Source organism: Hermetia illucens, chromosome 4 (assembly GCF_905115235.1).
Source record: "Hermetia illucens chromosome 4, iHerIll2.2.curated.20191125, whole genome shotgun sequence".
Classification (NCBI taxonomy): Eukaryota; Metazoa; Arthropoda; class Insecta; order Diptera; family Stratiomyidae; genus Hermetia; species Hermetia illucens.
Genome location: NC_051852.1, coordinates 73,529,061 through 73,547,959, shown reverse-complemented (window position 1 = coordinate 73,547,959; position 18,899 = coordinate 73,529,061). Strand labels below are relative to the sequence as shown.

At 39.8% G+C, this 18,899-nt stretch overlaps 1 protein-coding gene across 5 annotated transcripts in view; it reads left to right on the top strand.

Annotated features, from left to right (window-relative positions):
* The window catches only part of LOC119653383 (protein Fe65 homolog), a 289,307-nt gene extending 271,899 nt beyond the window's left edge, over window positions 1-17,408 (top strand). For 3 of the 5 annotated variants that reach the window (XM_038057930.1, XM_038057932.1, XM_038057934.1), the window contains 10 exons: window positions 4,136-4,227; window positions 4,387-4,576; window positions 4,666-4,793; window positions 12,542-12,547; window positions 13,486-13,584; window positions 13,652-13,788; window positions 13,950-14,152; window positions 14,214-14,393; window positions 14,460-14,621; window positions 14,994-17,408. In XM_038057930.1, the coding sequence (XP_037913858.1) occupies window positions 4,136-4,227; window positions 4,387-4,576; window positions 4,666-4,793; window positions 12,542-12,547; window positions 13,486-13,584; window positions 13,652-13,788; window positions 13,950-14,152; window positions 14,214-14,393; window positions 14,460-14,600 (1,176 nt within the window). In that variant the 3' untranslated portion in view covers window positions 14,601-14,621; window positions 14,994-17,408. Of the gene's footprint in view, window positions 1-4,135; window positions 4,228-4,386; window positions 4,577-4,665; window positions 4,794-12,541; window positions 12,548-13,485; window positions 13,585-13,651; window positions 13,789-13,949; window positions 14,153-14,213; window positions 14,394-14,459; window positions 14,622-14,684; window positions 14,862-14,993 lie in introns of those variants that run through there. The other 2 variants (XM_038057931.1, XM_038057933.1) reach the window with 2 other exon arrangements.
* Window positions 17,409-18,899: the final 1,491 nt, after the last annotated feature.

Here is an 18,899-nt window from a genome sequence, read left to right as displayed (position 1 = left end):
GAAGGAAAAATGCCCTCCTTCAAGCACGCGTTGAACGCTTCGAGCAGCAATTCTGGCCGTTGGCGGAACACCAGTTTGTAAACTTCCGCCGGGATGCCATCAGGACCTGGCGCCTTCCTGTTTTTCATAGTGAGAACCGCTTCTTCGAGTTCTCCCATTGTGAAAAGGGGGCAATCCACGAGGCTTTCCGCGCTGTTTACATCAACCCGTACAGGGTGTCTGGGGAACAATGCCCGCACAATGCGGTCCATCTGGTCGGTGCTCAGTATGCAGGGCTTCCGCAGAGCCCCGATTTTCCGAGTGACAAGCTTATAGCCAAGTCCCCACGGGTCATCATTCACCTCATTAACAAGATTTTGGCAGCCGCGAGCTTTGCTTTTATTTATAGCGCTGCGGAGTCTCCTTTTTGCTGATCTATATTGTGCCTTTATGGCACATGCCTCCTCGTTGGCGTACAAACGTTGTGCCAAACGGCGGAGCTTATGACACTCCTTCCGTAGGTCGGCAATTTCCGCCGTCCACCAGTACATAGAAGGCTTGTCGCGCCTGGGGCCCCTCCGGGGCATGGAAGCCTCACACGCCGTCGTTATCAGATTCATCACTGAATTTACGACGGTGTCAGCTGCGACACCACCACCCCCCGGAGTGCCCCCCAGTGCGGCCCTACCTGCTCCAAGAGCTTCGACGAACCTTCCGATGTTCACCTTCGCGACATTCCACACGCAGGGGGAACGTCGTGTTGGTGCTCGCCGGCAAGTAGCGTCAAACACTTCGAACGCAATGTACTGATGATCACTTGCCGAGAAGTCTTCTAGGACTCGCCACCCGTCCACCGATGATGCCAGAGATTCCGACGCAAAAGTGATGTCGGGAATGCTTCCTTCACAACCTGAGCGCCGAAACGTTGGCGTGGATCCAGTGTTTAAAATTACGAGCCCGGTTCTCGCCGCCATTTCCAGAATCCGTTTCCCTCTGGAGTCTGATTGAGGCATGCCCCATTCAAGAGCCCTGGCATTAAAATCACCGCCAACCAGGATTCGTTCCTCCGTGCTCGAAACGGCGTCCTCCAGAGCATCAAGCCGGCGTTGAAAGTCCGGAATCGACTCATTCGGCGTCAGGTAAACGCTAAAAAACGTTATCCCTAAACACCGGATCCAGACAAATCCGTCCCCCCGGCCTTCGGCAAGAACACGAAGTCGAACGTCGTCCCGAACCCAGATGGCAGCGGTGCCCGATAAGTCCAGATACCATGAGGACGGGTCCTTGTTTCGGTATTGCTCGCTAATCAGCATGATAGCATAGCCAGGGTAAAATTGTACACGGTCATGAGAGAATTCGGCATCCCGACAAAATTGATAAGAGTGGCTAGGCTGACCCCGACCAATGTGCGAGGCCAGATAGAAGCAACAGGATCACTCTCAAGACCATTCGACATCAACAACGGTCTACGGCAAGGGGATGCCTTATCGTGCGTCCTCTTTAACCTGGCCCGCGAGAAAGTGATCCGTGATATTGAGGTAAATGCAATGGGTATGATCCTCTTTAAGTCCACCCAACTACTGGCCTATGCTGACGATATCGACATCATAGGAAGAACAACCCGAGACGTACAAACTGCCTTCATCCAGATCGAGCAGGCGGCGCGAGATCTTGGCCTGCACATCAATGAAGGCAAGACAAAGCACCAGAAACCAACCAACCAACAACGTCAAACCGCACTGGTCAAACGGGAAGAATAAAGATAGGAGACTACATTTTTGAGATCATTGATAACTTCTCCTATCTAGGGTCGAAAATCGCAACCGATAACAGCTACGATGATGAAATCCGCGCACGGTTGTTGTCAACCAACAGAGTCTATTTCAGCTTACAAAAACTGTTCCGCTCGAAACATCTCACCTCCACCTCGGGTCAAAGCTCTTACTGTACAAGAATGATCTTGCCAGTCCTCATGTATTCCTCGGAAACTTGGGCTCTTTTGGCCCCTACATGAGGATGGGCGATTCCGTAGCCTACATAACGACGAAATCTATGAGCGATACCATGATCGTCAAGTTGTGGATAAAATCCGGCTCAAAAGGTTACGGTGGGGAATTACTTAATCCGTATGGATGAAGTTGATCCAACCCGGAAAGTCTATAATGGCAATATCTATGGTAGAAAAAGAAGACGAGGCAGACCCTGCCCGACATGGAGTGATGGCGTAGGTCAGGACGCCAGACAGCTTTTCGGAATATCGAATTGGTGGACCTCGGCGCAAAACCGGGGTGTCTGGAGTTCCTTATTAAGGCAGGTCTAGACCGAATACCGGTTATTGCGCCGTTGATGATGATGATGATTGTTGTCGTCAATAAGTTGTTAGCTTTCAGGTGCATGGTGATGCCGTTGATATTGATCGTTGGCGGCAGTTTCAATTTCATTGCGTCTTTAGTTTTTATTGGTCTTTGCCTAATATGCCTGGGGACGATTCTGCCTTTATTTTCTTAAAAGTTCGTCTTGGTTGCAGGATCCAATCAGTTTCTGTAGCCAGTTCTTCCTCCTGAAGATTTCGTTTTCCAATTGACGTTCTTTAGTTTGAAGCTAAGCTGCAACGCGAGTTTCTCTAGCCTTTTCAATTTTGGTCGAAATTCCCCATTGACCTTTTCTTGATGCGTTTTACGGCTTTAAGTTTTCCTTCCTCCGCTGTTAATGAGATACTTTCTACATTTCTAGTTTTGTTTTTGATAAAGAGATAGCTGATTTGGCAATTGAACTGGGCTGCCACCTGGGGTATTCATTTCATTGTCTTGTTCCATTGAGTGAGTGCAATTTATGCTTCTCGTTGAAATCAGGAATCTCTGAATTTGAGTTCCCGCTGGGGTGCCGCTCACGTTTCTCCACCTCAAGACAATAGTGCAGTAGGAGGAAGGAAGGAGCTTACCCTCTGTCTCTAAGTAAAGTCTAAATTTCGTCTTCCGAATTCTACTTCATACCTTATATGGCTGAAAAAAATTCGGCAACTGCTATAACTGTTACACACATTCATTCCAACGTTCCAAATGCTCCGTACACCATGCCACCCTGAGATATGTCTTACTACCTTACTTTTACCTTTACCTTGCTCACGAAGTTACTGAATGTCTTTATATGAGTCCCACTTTGATTCCGTGTACTCTGCTCCGGGGGAAGGATCTTCTAGGCCGACTCTTTTTCTTTCCTCTCTCAACATAAGACACTGTTTAAAAGTTGCATGCAATATGTTTTTCCTTACTATCAAACCGCTCCCCATAAAAATACAAATGTTTACGAAATATAATTCATCATCGGCAGCACATAAAATGCAACTACAAACAAAATACAAACAATAAGTGAATGTCCTCTTACGTGAGACTTGAAGATAAAAAAACATGCTCGGTCTCCGCCATAGAAAAAACCATGTTTAATTCATATTCAAGGACGATAAAAAGTCCATATTGGGGCAGCAATAAAAACGACAGTTGCTGCAAGCACATTGAAACGGAGTTCTATTGTGAGCATAAAACGTGAAAACATAAACTGGAAACAAACCGCACACTACAGGTTGTAGGCGCAGAGTGAAATGAGGGTCTATAAAGTTTTACACCCACTTTACGGAAAGATGCGCTGCTGAAATTCGTGAATTCCACAATCAAGGACAGCATGTGCGCAAACACTAGCTCCTGTGGGTGAGCATTGCGTTCACAGTACGTGAGTGTATTCCAACCACTCATATTTGTGTAACTATTAACTGAAGTGGAACAAAGTCCAAACGGCTTGATCCTAACGCTCATATTTAAAATAAAATATGTCTTCAAAAAGTAGTAGTTATTTTATGGTGGTGACTCAGAGGGAAATTAGATTTTTTCTGGCGTCAGTTGCTATCAATTTTGGGCGTTAAAGACAACCACTGCACACATATGCAAACATGGAACTGCTTAAAGGTAGGTATGCCATTGATATGTCCATCCGTCGATAATTCAACAAGTTGTTGATACGAAAGTTGTCAGCTGTTGCTACAAACACATAAAATTCCATTTTTAAGTAGCACGTGAAAAATTATCGCAGCAATGCTATCTCGCGATACAACGGATTACTGCCGACTTTCGGTCTGACCGTCTCCTTTTTTCCTTTATTACAGGAAACTCAAAGTTTATCGGTGACTAGGAGCAATACAAGTTCAGCGCTAGATCAGGAAGAGGACCGACGACGGCGGGAGGACCTTTCCTACAAGTGAGTATAAAATTTATAGCTACATTTCTATTACACCCTAATCGAGTAACCAATAATTTTACCAATTCCACGGAAATTGGATAAGTGTTGAAAGACAGTGACCTAGGCAATATGGAGAGGAAGAGAAATAGTTTTCAAGTTGGTCAATTGCTTTTGCAGACGGCGAAGTTATCCTCTTAAATCGGAGTCGGACAGACCGATACGATTTGCAGTTCGATCACTAGGATGGGTCGAGATAGCCGAGGAAGATTTGACCCCAGAGCGCTCCTCAAAGGCGGTGAACAAATGCATTGTCGACTTATCGCTTGGACGCAATGATTTGCTGGACGTTGTAGGACGATGGGGCGACGTAAGTATTACGAATTTTCGAGAATATTGTCAACACACTTTTCTAAATCAACTAAATTGTGGTTTTGTTCATTAAATTATTGTTTTTAGGGGAAAGACTTGTTTATGGATTTGGACGAAGGTGCTTTAAAATTAATCGATCCAGAAAATTTGACAATATTAAATACGCAACCAATCCATACGATTCGGGTATGGGGTGTTGGTCGTGACAATGGAAGGTATGAATTTTTGTGATGTATCTCTAAAGTGCGTAGGAATTTTTTGGTCACATGTTTTCTTGAGATACTAAAGGCAGAAAAATATAATATTTGAGTTATATTTGTGGCGAGTAGATAATTTATATTTTTTTATTTTGCTGTCGAATATATTGAGCTACCAGGCACCTTCATTTCAATCGAATTCCATTCAACTTTAATAATTCTCAATATTCCATTTTGACAGATCACAAGATTGAAGGTCAATTTTCAGTCTGGTGATCCAAGCTCGGGTGTTGGTATTTGTCCCCTTGCTGCAGGCCCATCGGCAGTAACAATGACAGTACCTACACATTTGATAGAAGATAGAGAAAATTAAAAAGTGACATGCCAATACCTTATAATCTACAAAGACATTAATGGAGCTCATTATATTGCCTATTGTACGAAAATACCATGATGCCCTTTTAATTTTTCATAGTCTAATTTGACAGAAAAAATAATCCATATAACTAATGTATGTATATATATACAGCAAAAAATCCCACTTTCTGTCTGTTCTGTCATTCGCCTGATCTGAATAAAGTCGCGAGACTTTCAAATCACCATCCAGCGTATCAAACAACCATTTTTTCGGCCGCCTTTTTGGTCGTTTACCAACGATTTCGATATTCAGATCAGTCTTGACAAGTGGTGGCCACTTGTTCAACGCAAAATACTCGTATCCATTCTTGGTCCTTTGTAGTTGGGCAACATTCAGAACCATAGAGAGCGACAATCCGACCCATCACAAAGTACGCCAGTTGTGGAACGCCACTTCATCCAGTTTGCAGCAGCAATTTCATAAAACCATTCACCATTGGCTGATAGCATTGATTCGAGATAGTTAAAGCGCCCAGTTCTGGCCAGGTCACTATTACTGACAGTGATAGTGCCTTTTTCATGGGGATAAGTCGACAAAAAATCAACCTTATTCAGATAAAATCTGATACCGTGTTTCATGAGGGGATCATTCTATTTTTGGCCAAGTTGCTCGATAATAACTTTGCTATTAAACGCTAGGAAAATATCATCTGCATAAAGCAGGGAACAGGGCGTTGGATGCCCTCTATAACAGTGTCTGCAACAAGAACAAAGAAGAGGTTACGGACCGCTTTCTTGATGAACACGGATAGAGACACGAAGCGGTTTTAATACACCCGCCACACTTCCAACTTTACTTTCCCGATCATGGAAGAGCAATTTAAGTTCTTCTGGCACTAGGTAATATGTGGCACACGGTTTCTCCAGATTCAGTAACGCAATGTAGGAAGGGCAATGCTTTTCACGGTGTTTTTCCATGAGTAACCGCGCAACGTTTATTGCATTAATAGTTCCGAAGTTCTTGACAAACCTGGCTTGATTCACTGTTATTTGAACAATTTCGCGAATGCGTTCGAGAAACTTCATGGAACAGAAACCGAATCGGATGGCAATTTGAACATTCTGCTAGACTACTTTTCTTCTTCCACATTGGAATTGTGATTCTTTCTTACCAGTCGGATGGTGTTCTACCTTCCTCAATAACCTGATATAATTCCTTTTATTACTTACTCGACTTCAGTGGCGCTGACAGGTGAAATTACTCCAAATGTCGGTAGTGCTTGTGGAAATGGAGGATGAGCAAATTCTAGCGTTGAAATTTACTCGAAATTTTCTTGTCCTCTATCCGTCGCAGCTCGTCGATTGGAAAGCAAACTACCGTTCTGATCATTAACCCAACAGAAGTGTTCGATATCCTGTGTACATTTTTGCAAGACGATACAGATCTCTCTCGTCATCTCGAGTGTCCAGTTTATAGTAAAAATCTCTATAGTAGACCGCTCAAGTGACGACAATTGTTCTCTTTGTTGCCCGGTTGGCAATTGGTGAGCGTTTTATCGTCGAGAAACTTGTGGTAGAGGCGCTTCTTTTCACACACCCTACCTGGCTTGGTGACACTGAAGGTTACATAGGCCGCTTTGTGAACTTGGTTCTACGATTCTTCCACATTCGTAATGGTTGGTAATCGCATAAGTGAAATTATTTCCTCTTTCTTCTCACGAAATCGCCACCATTTAATGCGCGGTGGGCCAGTGCTTTTCTCACGTTGTTTTATCGGTGGCTTGATGCCATCTTTCGAATCAATGGCCGATGTTGAGGTGCGATAGTCTACTAACGACTGGCAACGACTTTGCAGTCAGTGACGATGGTAAAATGTTGACGTCTTGTGAGAATGTAGTCGATTTGCGTTTTATTGTTCTCGCTATGAAAAGTAGGAAGATGAAACAATCGTTTGATGAACCATATATTCATAAGCACAAGGTCATGGGTGTCCGCAAAATCGACTATATATTCGCCATCCTCATTGCGCGCTCCAAACCTTTTTCTCCCATGGCACCTGGTACCATCTGCCTTTTCAACCACATAACCATAAAGGTCGCCTATAATGATAGTCATCAACAGGTACATTACAGATATTTGTATTGTGAAGTTACCATAAAGCATCTTTCTCGGCATCAGGTTAGAGAAGTTTATATCCATTTTTATCGTGTTCGCTTTCTATGTCGCAGCTTTTAGCGCCAGACCATCGGGTTCCTTGTAGAGCCCAAATATCAATGCGCCTTTTTCTGCCGCGTCGACAAGTCCTAGTATTTCTCCGAGTTTGAAGATCCCAACACGACCATTTTGCTTTAACGACATTGGATACATTTTCTTGGTCGGCATGTCGCGGGTGCTGTCCCAAGGGAGATCAAGTAGGATTTAGCATCGTGGAAGAACTCCGACTATACCGACTATATCTCCTTCCCTGCTCTCAGCATTTTATTTTGGTTTTACTGAAGTTAGTTCAAAATATGTTGTTTCAATTCTTTCTCCTTTATCTGCGCTTGGTAATCATTTGGTATGTGGGACATACCAAGGCTTCCGGAGGAGCTTGGACTCTTCCATTCTTCTGTGCCATGTGTGACTATAATTCTGGGATAATAGATTTCATTGCATTGCATAGCCAGCAATGGCGTTGTCGCATTTCTTAATATGTGAGCTCTCCACTGATTCACACATTCTGATGAGCATGGCGAAGAGTATCTGGCTCGTAGGTCGACGAAACTCTGCTGTTGAAATTGAATCAGGCCAGAGTACCTCGATGGCATGACGTAAACAAGCAGCTTCTAGGCTAGGAGCTTTGGGGTAGCAGTGAAAATAGAAAACTTTTGTCCTTTAAACTATACTTCAATATCATAGAAATCACGTAGCAAAGTTTCATGCACGAGAAAAGCCATATCAGTGCAATTTACATGGCGCAGTTGGTAGCGTCAATTTGAACACCTGTTCTATTCTGTTGGAGATGTTGAATTGATTCAGAACTTTTATTTTGTAATAAGTGGGGTATTTTTATTATTTCTATCGTTTTCACTAATTCAATTTTATAATGAGTGAAAATAATGTGATGTTTAGCGACCGTATACCCTGTCTAAATATTGGCTCGGAAATCTATTCATAATTGTAAAGTAATAGAGTGGGATCCCGATAATTCGTATCCCGATTATTCGTATTTGTGAGTAATTCGAAAAATTTGCCCTTCCACACAGAAAACCTGATAAGTTGATACGTCGTAAACAAAGCATTCAGATCAGTGTTGCCGGAAGCGGAGAAATTATAGGGAGCGTATCTAGCTTCAAGCAAAAAAAAAACGATTTTCACCTGTGCTATTGTTGTACTTTGTGTCGTGCTCATTACTCTTTGAAAAACGTACATCTAACCACGTATGAGCCAATACAATGAAAAGACCAAAATATTTATTCCCACGTAGCACACAGACGAAGCAGAGAAAAGAAACATAACCGTGCAAGGAAAGTATTGGCATATCAAAAGGAATGATCGGATTCTAACTGAATACGAACAAAATTCGAACTTTTATTTGAATTTGAATGTCATGTACAAACAACGAACGGATTGGAAAAGCATTGAATTACATCGGGAGGAATTCCATTCCTAGGTTCCTACAATGCTTTCTGGAAATCAGTTTTTTCAGGAAATGTGCCATTTTCGAACCCGGAGTTCGAGCAAATACTAAAGACGTTCAACCAGGTTAATGTATACCAATTGGGAAGGCATATAAAGTCGGCACGGGATATTATAAAATAACGATTCTCGTGCCTAAAAGGAAATGTACTTGAGTTTGTTGTCTCTCTTACAAAACAAATGGCTGCTCCATGGTTACGATGGCGTTTTGTGGCAAATTAAAAAAGTCTTCTACTTTTTCTTTAGTCGTTGTCCCCTTCACATACGGGGCCGCTCGTCGTGATCGGTTGTGCCATTTTGTTCTATCAAAGCTCTGATTTGGATGCAGTCACGTGCCTTTCAAATCCTTATCCCGTGTATAAAGCCACCGTTTTTTCGGCCGACCTTTTGGTCGCTTACCGTCGACTTCGATGTTCAGACTAATGTTGGCGAGTGAATCCTTGTTAGTGCATTTCTTAATTCACATAATCATACCATCGAGAACGTCTCTCTGGCAATTTTTCCACGATCGGTGCAACTCCATATTGACCGCAGATATCCTCATTTTGGATGTGGTCAAGGCGTATTACACCATTAGCCCAACGCAACAGCTTTGTCTCCATTATTTTATAATCAGCCAACACTCACAACCGTAGAGGGCGACACTGCGTTAAATTTTAGATTTGAGGCGCTCGTTGATACATCGATCACAAAGAGCCCCAGTTATGGAAGGTCTCTTCATCCAGGTTCGGCTAATGCGTAAAACAATCTCTCCATTAGCTGATAGCATTCACCCGAGATATTTAAATCGCTCAGGTCTAGTCACCAAATACCAAGCTTGTCGCTTTGAAGTTCTAAGCTAACTGATTCCCGGCATCATGCTTGACAATTGCATGTACGCCGCGAGTTTTACACTCCGTATTTGCTTACCTACAAACATACTGCTAGACTATTAAACCCAAACATGTTGTATTTCTTTTTGCCACATCACAAAATTCAACACGAGAAGTTTAAGCCAGGCTATTTTCTTGATTATTTTGAGAGCTGAACGATTTTGTTCTTATCGGCTGACTATGAAACTTCGCGTCATGACATCCTCCTCTAATGTCGTAGCACTTTTGAACATTGTTTTTGAACTGCCAGCTCCTGCAGGAGGACGCTCCACTTTATGTCGAATTTAATGGATAATTTTATACTTTTTACGATCTGATGGACTGCACTCACCGGAACCACTACTTTTACTTTTCTTGCGATTTTGTGGAATTTTGACCTTTTGCATGGTTCGGTTCTGAAACGAAATTTGATATTGTCAAATGTTAACTTCATTTCCGTTTTCGTTGAAAAGTATCCATTTAACTCAAAAAGTACTAAAAAATGTGGAAAAGTACGTAGGTACTGACGAACTTCAAAAGGTACTTAATTTAGTACCTTTGATATTTAAAACTCAACGCTGATTGAGATCCCTAGGTAATTCGCAATTTTTTTGATTTCAGGAAGTGAGAAGACAGTGAAAGTGCGAGACAAATGTTTAATAGGAAATTACGTAATTCCTACAGATGCAAAGGACAATTGTAAGATTTCAGGTTCTCTTTCTTTTCTACAATTCTGGTTCCTTTACCATGCCTCTTTAAAAAGTAAGCCTCTCTACTAAAGAAAAACAAATCTGAAACGCTTTGGTCACTGGCTTAAGCAAATTGACGCATCCAAGTGTTGGTACTCGTAATTCGTAATTCCGATATTTTGTACCAAACCATCACTTCCTTGATCAAACAAATTATGAAGATTCTATTGTATTAAATATAGATGCAAGCATTTCCATCAGAAATATTGAAAACTATGGGCATGAAAACCAGTCCAAATACTGATATCCTTGTCCAACACTGCGAAATAGGCGAGCACCGTCCCAAAACGACTAAGGAAGGAAAGGCAGTGGACGTTAATGTAGAATCCGCATTTTTTCTTGTTTTGCTTTTCTAAAATTATTTTATTCTTTGCAAATATGTATATTTCAGTGACTACTTGTTGCCTTCTTCAGCGCTAGAATTCGAATGAGGAGGAGGCGATAATAAGGATTCAATTACCCACCCAGTTGATGAACAACATAAATAGAAAGACCCTAGATTTCTTTCCTCATTGAAATTCAAATTCAAGTATATTATTCATTGGTTATGAGCAAGGGCAGCATTATCAAGACTTTTGACTCATTTTGGTTTTTATTGCTTCTTGGAATACACATTAAGCTTGGCAAGTAGAGACGACCTGATATTAAAAGCCTATTTAGGAGACCTAAGTTGGTATCAACTCGCCAGATTTTTCTCGTGGAAAATTCCCAATAATATCTATTACTTTTTTCTGGGCGCTTGGATTTCTTTAGATAATTAACTAATTAGGAAAATATATGACGGTATCACATCTTTGACATGAAACACAACCTTATACACACTTAAAGCTATATTGTATCCAGAATATTCTGGAATGCACAGATCCTTGGTATCTTTAGCGTAAAGATCAAAAGCATTTGAATCAATCCTCAACCTGAATAGACCATCGCCTATTGAGGGATTGATGACATAAATTTCTGTATATAATTTTTTGTCGAGTCCCATCACCGTTTCACTGAGTCAGAGACCTTAGTTACTTACCTACAACTATTAGTATTTCGACACAGTTCCTTTAAATTTAACAGATCCACGTGAACATATGATTGGCGAATGACTGGACATTTAGCTTTGTTATGGTGTTGTCCCTCTTTTTCACTTTGTTGCATTTGGATAAATTATATTGGTAGATAGGTAAATTAGCATCGATTACCATGACAAGTGCAAGTGGGAAACAATCAAGTCATTTTATTTCTTAAAAAGTTTTCACAATGACAAGCACGTTTAGGTAATGAACCCTTCCGAAGCTGACATCAGAAACCGTCTTGTTACACACATCCAGAAGGCAACTTCTAAATCTTCTGCGATATGGTCAATGTGATGGCTGGGACGCTGCCGGCAAATTGAAACCCAATTGGCTTTGTAACAGGCTCTGTGCTCGAATAATGTCCCACTAATGACGAGGGGAGGAGACTTCGGAAATGGACAAACGTCTTATCGTTATCGTTGCAATTACCAGAACCGTGTTTCCCTATTACATGTCCGAGCAACGTTTGATATTCAAATCACCTATCAGTCACAATGACACCTTTAGGAAGCCTGGACTGCATTCAATTCCTCGTAGAAAGTCTCTTTCTTCTCTGTAGCGAAAATCTCCCTTTGTACATCGTTCTCTACTATTAAGATGTTGTTCATTTTGGATCGGAATGTAGCAGCTATTATCTTGATCGAAACTTGCTCCTAAGTAATGAAGATGCGCCTTAATATTTTAACTCGGAATCTTACAGACGGAGGAAGGAGAATTCCCTATCCAGTATTTTTGGTAGTGGTTCATAAGGACCTGATCTATGGTGGTGAGGTCATGAACATGATTAAATCGGTTCCGCAATGATACTCGTTGTCCTCGTGATTTGAAATGTTCGAATCTGGTACTTAATGTCAATGCTAAACTGAATAATTGAAATTCGTAGCTGCTACCGCCAATTCAAATAAACACTGATCGCCTTTTTATATTTGATTCTGCTGGAAAACTTTGTGTGACCAAATAAATTTCATGAAATAACTTTACTGTCAAAATTTAATTATATGTGAATCCAATCTATTTCGTTGTTGCTTACATTTACGATGCTCACAATTTACGTGATGCACAAACAGAGAAAGGTTCGTATATAAGTAGTTACTAAACATTTGTGAAAAATGGGTCTGCATGAATTTTAATCATTTTTAACACTATAACACCAATTGGAGTTTACTACACCTAATATGCACTGAACAAGGGAGATCTCGACTCCCGGAATGCTAGTATATATGCATATGTAATAAAATAAAATAGATTTTCAATACAAGTCATCTGAATCAATATGTACGTCAATATTGAAAAATAATAGTGATTTTTACATTTTTATAAATCAGAATGGAATGCCTTTACATGTTAATGAGAGCAGTTTTAATAACTATTATAGCTAAAATTTAACGAAATTTCATAACAATGGCAAATTTAGGAGGCCAGCTTAGGCATGGGCTATAGCCTTTCAGAAAAATGATCAGTTGATGTTTTAAGATGCTATGAAAGTTAAATTTAACCAAGCATGGTTGTTAGATTTGAATCAAAATTTGTAGATTTCAATATGCCAACATCTCCCAGCAAAAAAAGTTCCCAACGTTTTGCAAATAGTATAATAAATCTATTTGCATTTTTTCCTGACCTGGAATCACTTTTCTGCCAGGAAAAAATTAAAATGAATCTGTTAGACTACTATCGATAGGTTTGAACATTTCTTTGAGTGGACTCGTTAGGCCATTGAAATCTACATATTTTGGTTCATATCCACTAAGAATACTTAGTTAAATTTATCTTTTATATATAAATCTACAAATCATTCGTCTGAAAAGCTTAAGCTAAGGATCTAAGAGTCATTGAAATTGTAATTTTAAAAGGAAATCCATAACGAAATAAATTACACGCCATCGGATTTCCAGTCAAACTCATTTCTAACTTTATCACATGCCATTTTGATGATTGAATCTACTGGCCCGAGCTTTTTACTCATGTTTTGTTTTCCGAAAAAGACTGTCTAAATTTGCCTTTCTTATTTAAGGGATTTTGCATATGTCGCTCGTGACCGGTTAACAAGAATTCATATGTGTCACGTCTTTCGTTGTGATACAGCAGCTAGAACCATTGCAAATACGCTAAGGTAACACACCATATTTTATAGATGTTATTAGACCATCACTCAATGAATAAATACTGCAAAATTGCAGGGATATTTGCAAAAGGATCATGATTGAACGGTCATTACAATTAGATGCAAACAATACTAGTAATAGTTCGAATAGTAGTCGAAACGCCATACGTCCAACAGATTTGCCTACAGAGAACCGGAAATGGGCACGACATCGTAAGTTAGAAATTTTAACTCAAATTTAGCGTGAGGTCACAAGTTCCCAAAGAATCTGCCCAATGACGCTGTAATTCTGAGTTTCATTTTTTCTCTCTTCTCTCTACAACATTCATAATTTGTTATAACGATTAGTCTCTTTAACGGTTGACTTATTTTAGCGCAATCATTCCCGACCCCGATGGAAGAACCAAAAAAAGTTCTGAAAGCTCAGTACATGGGATCGCTTGAAGTCACATTTGCTACCGGAATAGATGTGCTAAACTCGGCCATAGACAACGTTTTGACAGACACGAAGGCAGAGGATTGGCAGAACGTGAATGTTTCAGTTGCACCTAGTATGATAAGCGTTTATAGCTCGGGCGTAAGTACAATCACTGGGCATTCCCTTTCTCAATAACTAATTTTATTTTCACAAATTCTAGGATGATGGGAAATTACTAGTTGAGTGTAGGGTGAGGTATTTAAGTTTCCTGGGCATTGGCAAAAATGTGAAAAACTGCGCTTTCATCATGCACACAGCACAGGATAAGTTCATTGCACACACGTTTCACTGCGAACCATCGAGCGGTGCGCTGTGCAAAACAATTGAGGCTGCTTGCAAGGTGAGCCAGAGTCAGCCACAATGTCAATTCGAAACAATATCCCAGCTATATAAATTGCATTTTCAGCTAAGATACCAAAAATGTTTGGATGCGCATCCAGAAAACCGTTTATCGTCCGAATCAAGTACTCCGAGCAAGGGGTTGGGAGCGACAATAAAAAATTTTATGAGCTCTTTAACACTGAAAAAAGATAAAGCCAGCTCCTGAGAAAGGGCGAAATCTCTGCAGGTAAATATTTGAAATTTGAGTATGTTCAGAGGAGAGGCGTGAGCATTATTTAATTTTTATCAGGCGCTCTCAATATAAAACATTAAACAATCTGCACGCCATCACAAAATATACGTATCTCGATATACAAAAGACCTATGGATATATAGAAATGTCTGTTCAACTATCATCATTCAAATCCGCTTTGAGCTTGTGCTTTTTGAGCAAAAGAGAAAGATAATATTAAACCTATTAAGTAAATGCAGCAAGCAATTTATTACGCAATGTTACTTATGGTTTTTTGTGTGCGTGTCTACTAGTTTGAGTTCACGGATTCCACTCTACAATTTCTTAAGAAACGGTATTTAATGTTTTTTGTACATGTTCCCGCAGGAATTATGGCCACTTCCTACAGAGCGTGAAGTAATTCCTCATCGTCACTTGCAATCACCGCTAACTTACAAAAAAGCATTTGTGCATCCACATAGTCCGTAACAGTTGCTTCAGCAGCCTAAAAGGCATAATTTAATGCAACTAAGTAAATTTACAAGAGATGTTATAGGTAATAGTGATTTAAGCTCAGCTTATGAAGATTCTTCACAACAATAATTTAACACATTCAAGAACGGGAAGAAAAGAGATGTAAACAAAAGAGATTAAAAATTAAAAAGTGACAAAATATCAATAGCAAACTGGGAATCATTCAGTAGTTCCATTAGTCCTAGCTTTATTTATTCATTCTTTGATAGTTTAAGTTAATTCAGCATTTATAGTAGTTTGAACGAATTCTGGACCAAGTCCATGTCTACCGATATCAGCTTTTCATGCATTATTCCTTCATTATAGGGGTTTCGAGAAGAACGAAATGAAATGTGAGCGAAGTTGTTCGTCCTGTTTGTATAGAACAACTGGTGATGAATAATCCACCAATCTACTAACCGAATGCAGATGAATGTTCAATCAAGGGAGGGAAGACCACTAGACATATATTACGAGAACTGGATTGATTCAGAAGGCATTCACATATGAGTTATATTATGCGCTAACGGATTTTGAATTGCAGTTATACCTATTCCAAATATACGCAAATATTTACAAATATAAAACAGAAAAAGCTCCAGCAGCGTTGCATAATGTGATTGCCTTCACTTCAAGTTCCGATTTAAGCGTTAAGCACTAAGTAATGTTATTCGGTTTCTAACCTTTTGCATCTGGTGGTGATTTGATGCCTTTCCATGAAAAAAGTTGAGGAAGACCTGCTTGCTAATAAGAAAAATGCATATAATTCTAGTCCACTTAGTTTGCCATTCAAATTTTACTAAGCTGATATTTCCATGGCACAATCCAGGTTTTAAACTCAAACGAAAGTGCTTTCATCTTCTTGCCAAACGTTCAATAAAGCAAGACACTCTACAAATCATTCGGAACCCTTTTTCATAACTATTCACGTCAATTGCTCGAATTGATATTATTAAGTTCGCATTCATCCATCGTCCTGTCATTTCAGCAAAACATCCATACCCTCTTTTACGTTCGATCCCCTTTAGATGGTATCAAAAATGCAAAAACCTTAGAAATAGCGCAAAATTGTGCGACATATCCTTTCTCATTGACAACAGTGCAGTATTTTTTTCACGAAGGAACAGTAGTAGTAAATCAAATAATAGATGCATATAAAAACAAAAATGAAATGATATTCTAGTATCGGAATAATTATAATGATATTTAATTAGAAACAGAGCTAAATTATTATTGTACTTGTATATGCTGGCATATATTTTGCTTACCTTGAGAAGTAATAAGAAAAACATAGCATTTTATATGTATGAAAAATGTGCAATTCAAAATATAAAAAAAAACATGCAGAAAAACTTAGCGCGCTATTCAAATTTGAGAAAAAATATATGGGGAATTATTGTAAAATGCAATTTATTTAAAATGATCAGGTGTGACAAATGAACGCATGGCAAAGAAAATTCGGGAGACAGTTCCAATACCTTCCGCGCCTAAATTTTATATCTCCTATTCAAATTTAGTTCACACATTCATTAAATATTCAATTGATAGTAATTGTTTTCGGCATTATAAATGGGAATGAGATTTAAGAGTGCTTGAATGAATGTATTTGATTATAATACCCCTGGGGCTTTCTGGGGCAAAAATAGTTACAAGGTCGGTGAGTTGATTTTGGGTAGTTATCCAAATTTTTGGAGGAGACGTCATCGGTAAAGCTTACGCCGATAATTATAAATGTAAATGGATAAGACTGCACAAATTTTGCAAATATTGATGGACAATAATAACAAAAAAACTATCAAATTGGAGCACATGGATTTGTTCTGAGATTCTCAGTTAGCGATATTTGAACAATTCTACATGATAAAATCTAAGTGCATCATTAAAAATTACCACACAAGAATTTTCAACACAATTTAAAAATACCTACCATTCTGAGTAGCTTTATCTTTGTCTCTGTTAACGCCTTACTATGCCATACAGCAAAGAAACCAGCAGAGAGCCTGTCCGAATCAAAGGCGACGGGGAAGATAACCGAACATGTATAGCCAAAAGACCACTAACATCCAGTCTAACAGTAGCAGATTCTCATCTCAGTTTTTGCAATAAATGTACGTTTGGATAAAGAAATTATGGGAACTAATGCCTGGGCATTCAACTTGGTTTTAACTATCATCATCATCAACGGCGCAACAACCGGAATCTGATATAGGCCTGCCTTAAAAAAGGAAGTCCAGACATCCCGGTTTTGTGCCGAGGTCCATCAATTCGATATCCCTAAAAACTGTCTGGCGTTCTTATCTACGCCTTCGCTCCATCTCAAGCAAGGTCTCCTTCGTCTTCTTTCTCTACCATATATAGGCTACGGAAACGTCCCTCCTCATGTAGCGAGCTAAAAATTCTTTGGAAGACTCTTCTCTCGGACATGGCCAAGAGTTCGCAATTTTTCTTGCTAAGAACCCAAGTTTCCGAGGAATACATGAGGACTGGCAAGATCATTATCCTGAACAGTAAGAACTATGATCCTATGGTGTGGCGTTTTGAGGGAAACAGTTTTAGTAAGCTGAAATAGGCAATGTTGGCAGCCAGCAACGGTGCGTAGTATTCATCATCGTAGGTGCTGTTGGTTGTAATTTTCAACCCTAAATAGGAGAAGTTATCAACGATCTCAAAGTTTTAGTCTCCTATATTTGCTATTCTCGTTTGACCAATGCGATTTTATGTTGTTGGTTGGTTTATATATATATGTATATATATTTCGTCTTACCTTCATTGGTGCGTTGCCCAAAATATCGCACCTCCTGTTCGATCTGATTGAAGGCAGTTTTACGTCTCAGGTCGTTCATCCCATGATGTCGATATCGTCAGCATAGATCAGTAGTTGGGTAAACTTAGGAGGATGGTTCCTCTCGCATTTACCTCAGCATCACTAATCACTTTTCTTAGGGGCAGTTTAAAAAGGACGCATGATAGGGCATCCCTTTGTCTTAGACCGTTGCTAATGTTGAATGGTCTCGAGAGTGACCCTGCTGTTTTGATCTGGCCTCGAATATTGGCGGTGTACAGTTTTACTCTGGCTATGCTATCATAGGCGGCCCTAAAGGCGACAAAAAGATGGTGCAATTGATGTCATATTCCAATAATTTTCCATCGCTTGCCGCAGAGAGAAAATGTTATCTGTTGCTGATTTGCCTGCAGTGAAGCCTCTTTGATATGGGTCGATGATGTTCTGCGCGAATGGGGCTTTCCGACCTAGTATGATAGCGGAGAATATCTTTTAGATGGTAATCAGCAACGTGATACCCCTATAATTACTGCGTTTTTAATTATGCTAAAATTATTTAAGAATAATTTGAAATAAGTGCCTTCAACGATGTTTGCAAACGATAAGTCCCTCTACCATTAGTCCATTTATTTTCCTTATAGTTAAATTCTCTCATCATGTCATCTATTCAAAAAAAGATAAAATTGCTTGGAAAAAATTGAAGTCAGTTGGAAAAATGATCAATTATTATTGGGAAAGCCTGTACGATCGTCTGATATTGATCTCCATTGACGATACAGCATTTTCGTGAAAAGTAATCCAGGATTGCGAGTGCCCTTATACCGCAAAAGTAGTGACATCGGTTTGGTATTCTTCATAAGCAACTTGAAAGTGAAGCGTTTTCCAAAATGAGCTTCGCGCCACTCTAATTCCGTTGTTATTTTCTAGTAACCTATCAAAAAAGGAAAAAGGCAGCAACTGTTTATCACTTTATCACAAGATGAATATCCTGTATCTAT